General features: G+C 35.1%; 1 protein-coding gene across 1 annotated transcript; it reads right to left on the bottom strand.

The window, feature by feature from the left end:
• Nucleotides 1–2,067: 2,067 nt before the first annotated feature.
• LOC110897719 (protein SGT1 homolog B) lies at nucleotides 2,068–8,667 on the bottom strand. The gene is made up of 10 exons (XM_022144451.2): nucleotides 8,413–8,667; nucleotides 6,405–6,474; nucleotides 6,086–6,210; nucleotides 5,725–5,851; nucleotides 4,939–5,035; nucleotides 4,775–4,840; nucleotides 4,502–4,640; nucleotides 3,367–3,443; nucleotides 3,186–3,290; nucleotides 2,068–2,447 (listed from the first exon to the last, which is right to left on the bottom strand). The coding sequence occupies exons 1-10, from the start codon at nucleotides 8,570–8,572 to the stop codon at nucleotides 2,340–2,342; spliced, it is 1,074 nt and encodes a 357-aa protein (XP_022000143.1). The 5' UTR covers nucleotides 8,573–8,667; the 3' UTR covers nucleotides 2,068–2,339.
• Between the last annotated feature and the right edge of the window lie 541 nt (nucleotides 8,668–9,208).

Raw genomic sequence — 9,208 nt, forward strand, 5'->3', positions numbered from 1 at the left:
TAAAAATAAACTCATACATTTGATGCATGAAATACATATTTTAACTAATTTCTTTTTTAAATTGGTTTATCCGGTTGTGTCGCAGCTTTTGTGATGAATAACCGAATAAGAATTCGGTTCGGTTTTGATTAAAAACTGACTAAACCAATTTTAACCAAATTAACTGGTTTTAACCAAATAAGAATTGATTTATGTCTTGACGAGTCAGGTTTGTTTCAATTCCATATAGCCTAAAGTATAAAGTTAGAAGTCAGTGCACAATATCATACATAACCCGAATTACATTTGTGAATGCAGTATGCCTGTAGCTTACGTCTAGTATCGAGTCTATGATTGATGTATGTGTTTGTGATTGTATTGAACTGATTAGGGTTTGTCTTGTAAATGTGCCTTCGTACGAAGGGACATAGTATTAGTCAGTTTAGTAGTTTTAGCTTAAGACATCGGTTCGTACGAAGCCTCTAATGTCTATAAATAGGGGTCTTGGGTTCATTTGTAATGTAACTTTTGGTGAGACATAGCGAAGCTCTGCCAATATTCTCTCAGGATCTGTAACTCTTCAATCATTAATAATGAGAAGTGATCTTAATGGTATCTGTATGGTCTTTATGTCGATCTCTTGCATGGATTCCGCACATTGCTCGTAGATAACCAATCCGGTTGGAGCGTTTATTGAAGGCGATCACGGTCCTCACAACATTCATGATTGGAATCAGTGGGTGCCATTAATGGTTAATGTGTTTGGTTGGAGGGCGGCGCTAGACCTACTCTTGCAGCACTTAGCAAAAGAAGAATTGCTCTTCCTTCGGTCAACTGCGCTTTTTTGTGAAGATGTGGAGGAATCAATTGACCATATCCTTACTGGTTGTTGAGTAGGAGTTGTTGTATGACAGCATGTCAACGCCTGGTGCAATCTATCTCAGATCTTCGCCTTCTCAATCAAGACCTACTTCAACTCCATTCAATGGTTCAAAAATTGATGTTGGAAAGGAAGGCAATCCAGGTCTTATCACCAACATGATGGTGTATTTGGAAGACTAGGAATAAAAACCTTTTCTCGGGTCAAGGGGTCCACATACATTAACTAATAGAAGATATTAAACCTTCCAGTTTTGTATGAATGAAACATTTGTACAATCACAAATCACTGGAATGGCGAGAGTGGTGCCCCGTGGAGTTTCGATTGTAAATTTTCTCTTTGGCTTGTATGTTGGGTTCTGGCTCACGGCTAGTCTCCTAGTTTTAATAAAATGCCAACATACAACAACAAAGCTTGACCCCATGGTTGTAGAAATCGTGCCTAGGCTGTGATTAAACGGTCATCGGAGGTCTGCCGCCTGGATTTTGGCAAATCGGTTAAACTAGGCGGCGGTGGTCAAAACTGGTCAAAATCGATGGAAATAGATCAAAAATCGGACCTAACCGGTCAAAATTGGACCGAATCGATCTAATGGAATGAGTTCTTACCTTGTTTGGAACAAAAATTGGAGCTAGGGCTTCTTTCTTGTGTGCCATGTCTAATGAGAGGGGGAAGACCGGCGTGTAATGAAAGAGATGGTGGGTTAGGTTTAATTAAGTTTGGGTATTTTACCATTTAACCCCCTCTATCTTTCACAACTTTACATACGGTTCCCAAACTTGAAAATTTGTATATAAAAAGTATAAAGTTAAGTATATATTTATATAATTTTGTAAAAATATACATAAAAAGTCCAACCCGAATAATCCTGATTAATCCATAGGCGGTACCTCCCCGCTCGATTAGCGCCTAGCGATCTCTACACAACTGTTTGACACAATTCAAACATATCGTGCAATTTTTATTATACTTGGTATTTCTTTTTTCTTAATTAACACACATGTGCCCTATAATCCTACTTCAAATCTATACATTTATTTGTAAAAATATACATAAAAAGTCCAATCAGATCTAAAAAGTTGATTCAACTGAAACGGTTTCTCAACTGACTCATTCATTTCAGTTGGGTTTCTCAGACAGGACAGACCAAATCTACAATTGTACACTTTTTTGGCAATTCAACATTCAGAAAAAACAGTTCGCTAATACGAAACAGAACCATAATCATCTAAATACCAACAAAGATATTCTGTAACACGACAAATACGCAGTCTAAACAAAGATATACAAAGTCCCAGAAAGCGTTTTAAGTCGCGAACAAAAACACGTCATATATAATACCAACACAAAAGGCTACTAGAAGAAAAGTAAACAGGTTTTGCTTCACAAAAAAAGAATAGACAAGTACAAGACAAGGCCAGCAAAACCACCAAAAAAACATCAAGGAAATTTATTTTACACAAATGCTGTGCTCAAAACTTTAATATTCCCACTTTTTCAGTTCCATGCCGTCTGGAGGGGTTCCTTCAACTTCCTTTGCTCCCACCTCTTTCCAGTTTGTTGATAGCACCGTTCCATTCGACTCCACCTGGGCCCCACAATTTCAACCAAATTGTTCGTGTTAAACAAATTCGGATAACCAACAGACAAAATGACCAAAATGGATTAACCGAAAGGAAACTTCTCTCGGTTTATATATTATTTGACCCTAAATAGACTTTTATAACCGTGAAAACACGCCATTGCTAACTACGGCTGCAAACGAACATGAACAAAGCCTTGTTCGTGTTCTTTCGTTAAGGAAATAAATGTGGTCACGAACTGTTCATGAACACTTACCAAATGAGACTTTATGTTTGTGTTCGTTCATTAAGAAAATGAACATGTTCGTGTCCGTTCATTATTTTGGTAACGACATGAACATACGGAAATGAACACAAACAAGCGTTCATGAACATAAACGAACATATATTAAATTTCGAATAATATACAATACACTAGTATTTATTAAATTTCGATGTAATTGGATAAAAAAATATTAAAGTTAAAACCCCTAATGAACTATCGAACACGCTACCAAACGTTTACGAACATAAGCGAACGAACGCGGAGCCTATTGATATTTGTTCATTTAACTAAACGAATGAAATTTTTTGCTCATGTTCGTTCATTTATTAAACAAACGAACACAAACAAATTTCCCACCAATTGGTTCACGAACTGTTCGCTAAGCGTTCGGTTCGTTTGCACCCCTCACCCCAGGTGCGGGAAATGTAGATAGATATCTTTTTTGAGAAAACAAACAAAAAGAAAAGAGTGGTCTTACAAAAGATTTACTCATGGCGCGTCTAGTATCCTCGTCAGCATCTGAATAAATCTCACGGAAGAATTTATTCAAAGCTGCATCACCATCAAGCTTTTCGTCTTTTTCCTGAAAATCCAATAAATCAATTAACCGCAAAGCAGCCACACTATCACTAACGTTTAATGATTCGAAATATCTATACCTCCTTTTTCACTTGGGCTTCAAGTTTATCCCAGTCCTTTGTTGGTTTTGAAGAAGGGTACACAGGCCTTCGATTACCTATGTTTTTAAGAAACATATAATTTTAGTATAAATGCAACTTTTTTTATTTTTACCCAATTTTATTGCCGTTGGTACAAAGGAAGCATGTTAACAGGTTGAAAGTTCCTATAAACATATTTAGTCCATATAACCTCCTAAATAGGCTGATTCAAAATATCGAATTATTATTATATATATTATATTTCAAGAATTGTCCTTTATCTTTATACCCATTTTCAGGCGCTGTCCTTCATGTTTAAAATTGACGATTTTTGTCCTTTATGTTTTCATATCATACACGTTTTGTCCTTTAGGCCTAACCCAGTTAGTTTTTTCAGTTAAATTTGGTCATGTGCTTTGCACATGAGGGCATTTTTGTCAATTCAAAGGTTGCAGAAGCCTTGAGCTGTAAATCTGCCGTTGAATGTACCTTTGAATTGACAAAAATTCCCTCATGTGCAAAGCATATGACCAAATTTAACTGAAAAAACTAACTGAGTTAGGCCTAAAGGACAAAACGTGTATGATATGAAAACATAAAGGACAAAAATCGTCAATTTTGAACATAAAGGACAGCGCCTGAAAATGAGTATAAAGATAAAGGACAATTCTTGAAATTCACTCTACTATAAATAAATATGCTATTTTGTCACATCAACCAACTTTGGCCCCTCAACTTTGACATTAACCAACTTTAGAGTTTAGACACTCTACTTTAATAATGACATGTTTAGTCCCTCAACTTTGGTAATGGCATAGCCCCTCAACTCTAATAATAAACAACTTTAGCCACCCAACTCTAATAATAAACAACTCTAGCCCCTCAACTTTAATAATGACACGTTTAGCCCCTTAACTAAAACATCAAGCAACTTTAGCTCTTGAGATTTGCTTATTTTTTTCTACGTTTCGAACCCGCTGCAAAGCGCGGGTGGTAACCCACTAGTTATCTGTAACGTGGCTATATTTTAAAAAATAAAAAAATTAACACAAAAATGTTGGTAGGTCAGCATAACCTGAACCTGAACCGACCCGTAGGAAAACCTTCTTGCTATGTCAAAGCATATATGACTCACCTGTTGAGACGATGCTGCTTCTCGCAACCACAATGTTATTGTTAAATTCAAGAGATGTCCAGTGGATGGGTTCAACTTTTGCAAGACGGATTTCTATCTTGGTTGAGAGAATATTATATTTGCAGTTTGCAGGGACTATCTGTAAATAATAAACCTATGTGTTATTGAAGTAGCATTCTTTCATAATGAAAATGACATTTATAATAGTTCATTAAATAAACAAAGAAAAACAGCTTGTTTAACAGTTAGGAGTTGCAGGGTAATATACATCACCTTTCCGAACAGGCGAGGTTGAAAAACATATTTCTCTTCTCCGGGCACGTCAATGGATACACTTAGCTGAAAAAAGACGATATCAAAATTGCCATAAAACTACTGCATTAAAAGAGCAATAACAAATAAAGAACATTAAAGAAAAAATGAAATGAAAAACATACAATTTGTTCCCCATAGTTAACTGTAACACTTTCAGCTGGTATGCCCTTTGCAAATATGGTCACAACTACCTCCTCTGGTTTTTGATAGAACTCATGCCTGTAATTCATTAGATAAAAAATATAGATGTATGAACTCACATGCATCATGGAATGAAAAACGGATTGAATTATCAATTTGTGTATTATACTCTCAGCTACGATGTAGATGTGTCATACATACTCTCTTTGGAAAATCATTCAATTAGTATTATACATACTGCGCAAAATAAGTGCAGACATTTTCTTGACGTTGAAAAGTATGAAACATTCCATTAACCTTTTTGCTAATGATATGGAACTAGCAATAATTATATTATATATATAAAACAATTCTTGAAACAAAATCAATCGCAACTTTTTTTCTTTTTTTTTTTTTTTGGTTTTTGTTTTTTTTTTGTATCTTACCCCTTCAACTTATTAAATTGACATTTACACCCCCTCAACTTTCTAAATACTTTGTAAAATGCCATTTTAACCCCCTCTAGTTTCTAAAGTTTCAAGTGTACAGTTCTTTAACTTAAAAAAAAAAAAAAAAAAAAAACACACACACACACACTATTTTCTTACGTGCTTATTTTTATGTACGTTTTCAATTGGTTTACATTTTGACGGAAATTTTGTTCAAAACGAGTCAGGTCAAATATAATACATTTTCATTCACCGATACAAATTCAAATTACTGTACGTATCAACGCCGCAGCAATGCGCAGCAGGTAAAATTACTAGTTATTTCCAAAAAGGGTATACCTGTATTTTGGTTTGGCTGGCGTGACGTTATTTACTGGTTCAGTTTCTTTTGGCGCAGCATCGGTTTTAGCAACAACCTCAGCAGACGTTGCAGCCGGTGATGGCGTTGACAGCTCATCATTTTCCTCTGTTACATAACCAGAAAAATCACCAAAATTTAATGTTTCGAGATTTCATACCATTGATGCTTACTCTTATGTACTAATATATACATATATTTTGTGTAACGACAGCATTAAAATTAAAATATAATAAAAACAAATTTTCAGATGATATAAGTGAGATAGAATTGTAATCAAACTTCCAGCCGGTTTACTAGTATTAATGATACTAAATGATCAGTATATCTATAGATAGTTACCTGCAATGCAGTTGTCGCACTTTTTTATCCATTCACCGAATCTTTTGTCTTCTGGAACTAAAGCAGCACCAGCTTCAAAGGCTGTTTTAGCAGTCTGATATTCTTCAAGATTGAAACATGCAGTGCTGTTAAGCAGAAACAGATAAAATGTAGTTAGTGGATGTCTGGATTTAATTCTTAATTCTAAGAACAAAAAATATCCGCATGAATCATGTCAACACAATGAAGAATTCCGAAAAACGACACAAGAGAAACAGCTAAAACTTAATGTGGTAACAGACTAAGAAATTAAATTAGAGTTATTTAAAGAGTTACTCACCCTTTGCGCAGATATGCCTTTGGATTCGAGCGGTCCAACTCAATTGCTTTGTTTGCATCAGACACAGCTTCTGCTCCAAAACAAATGTGGAATGTGTGAAGTGTGAACACCAGCCACGCATATAAACAGAAGTGGTAAAAAAAGGGTTAACTACACCAAAATGTAACAAATTTTAACTGTTTGTAGCGAATTATATTCCTATTCCTTATGGTTTTAACATTTTAAATACACCAAAAAGTACTGAACTTAACATGTATTGCCTCATAAGCATGACATGAGTACGTGATCAGTTTAGATGAGTCGCATACATACCATGATACCAGTATGGGTTGAGACATCACCTACTACTGTTTTCTTCATAATATGCATACATATTCGACATCCTTTTTCCGAATATTTTGTTTGTCCAAAAATATTTTTTTCCTTTTTTTCTAATTTAACTCAGTACACTTTATTATTTTAGGATTTGGTTATAGATTAACCTTGCTCTCAATTTGTATGAGACAACACAGCTAATATGCATATAAATTGGTAAATATGGAGCATCCATCAGTCATGACTCATCTACTCTTGTCAGTTGAATCAATAGACACTAGGTCCCACATATTTATATCATTAACACTGTCCAGATGCTACTAATTTGTGGTACAGGTTGGTTTGCAGCATGTGTGCACCACATACGTCATTATTCAAATATGATTTGGTGAAGGGAACTCATTAACCGTGTATATGACGTACTAATTACTAAGTAGCAAATATTTGAGCTTGGTTAGAACCTATGCATATTAATGTATACCCCAAATATATGGACATCTGAGAAGTTATCTTTATATAGAAGAAGGTATGCAAAAACTACTTTTGGTAAAATTTCAAGTGGACTAGTGGACATTAGAGACACCTCTACTTAGCAACAAATACAAGTACAATATACCAAAATGTATATAACTGCACAATCAGCCACTTCACAAAAAAGCATAAAAATCAAATGTACCAATAGTAAACCTAGCAATAACGCATAAGAACCATAAACTTTTAGTTTGGTGCAGAATCTTTAGCCTTTATATGGCTTCCACCTAACATTCACCAAACAACTCACATCAATAACACTCAAAGTGTACCTTAAGAGCTAATAACTATCAACAAAAAAGTAGCAAAACTCCATAAAATTATATAACTACATATGTTACTAGTTCACAAAACTTACCGTAACCAAATAACATTTGTGATTTGACCTAGGGTGTCAAAAAATAAGAAAACTGAACCGTATCTGTAACCAGAAAAAAGTTGAACCAAATTGTGAATTCAGTCGGTTCCACAGATCTTGCTTATTCAGATAACCGAACCGAATTCAATCAAATAAACCGAATCATAATCGAATTAATCGGATAACCAAACCAAATAAATCAATTTAACCAGTTAAATTCGGTTCGGTTAGGCACATTATGAATTCGTATCGGCTAGGGCAAACAAAACAAACACCAGAATCAAACAAACTGAATAAAAAGTACCAAAACCCCATAGAATTAAAAAAACTACATATTTAGTTCAAAAACTTACTGTGACCAAATAACATTTGACCTAGGAGTGCCCAAAAGAAACCAAATCGTATCCATAACCAAAAAAAAACGAACCAAATTGTGAATTCGGTTTTCAGTTCGGATATCGGTTCCACAAATCTTGCTTATACATATAACCTAACCAAATGATAACCGGTTTAACCGATTTAATCGAACCGAATAAATCAATTTAATCAGTAAAATTCCGTTTAATTAGACACATTATGAATTCGTATCGGTTAGGATTTCAGTCAGGGCAAACAAAACTCAAAACCGATATCCTAACCGAAAAACAAGCCTAACTTAACCTAGAACAACAATTGAGCATAACCGTAGCTATATCTATAACCTAAACTAACGCTAAAACCGCTACCGGATCAAAAACAAGTTGTACGATCTAGAATCAGTACGGATCTGAAGAGAAAACAAAACGAAGAAAGAGGAAGGTGTACCGGTGAAGTTATGGAGTTTGATATTGGCCTGAGCACGATCGGAGAAGAGGTCGGCATTGGTAGGGTCGATGAGGATGGCCTGAGAGTAGAGGTCAACGGCGAGTTCGAAGTGGTCGTCGATGAAAGCCTCCTTCGCCTTGGTGACGAGATCGGACGCCATTGACTTGCAGCAGAGAAAGAAGCCTCTAGAAGAAGAAGATGAGGGAGGGGTTTGTTCACAAAGGGGAAGAGAATTAGTGGAGGATCTTGCATTCATAACCAAATAATTTTGGGTTTTATAGAATAGATACAAATATTATCATTTAATTATTATTATTTTTTAAACTTTATCTAATATATACAATTATTATTATTATTATTATTATTATTATTATTATTATTATTATTATTATTATTTTGTTTTAACTTATCTACATCTCTATACATTCCTGTTAATTGTGTAAACGAGTCACTAACATCAAGTTCGGCTCAGTTCGAGCCTATTTGTTTGAGCTTGAGTTTGAGTTCGAGCTCGGCTCGTGACCTAAACCTTGAGCTCGGCTCGGCTCGACTTGAGATGTTTTGAGAACAACCTCAAACGAGTTAAAAGCTCGGCTCGAGTTCGCTTCAACATCACTTAAATGAGCGAAAGCTCGGCTCGAACTTGGTTCACCATCATCGTCATCATTATCTATCTATCTATACTTTCTATAAAAGGAGAAATTCCAATGACATAAGAAAAGCTGATGTGTCAGCAGGAGAGGCTGTCCAACAATGTTTTTCTTATGTTATTATTACATCATAAAGCTTAATATAT

This window comes from Helianthus annuus, chromosome 13 (genome assembly GCF_002127325.2).
Source record: "Helianthus annuus cultivar XRQ/B chromosome 13, HanXRQr2.0-SUNRISE, whole genome shotgun sequence".
NCBI classification, from domain to species: Eukaryota; Viridiplantae; Streptophyta; class Magnoliopsida; order Asterales; family Asteraceae; genus Helianthus; species Helianthus annuus.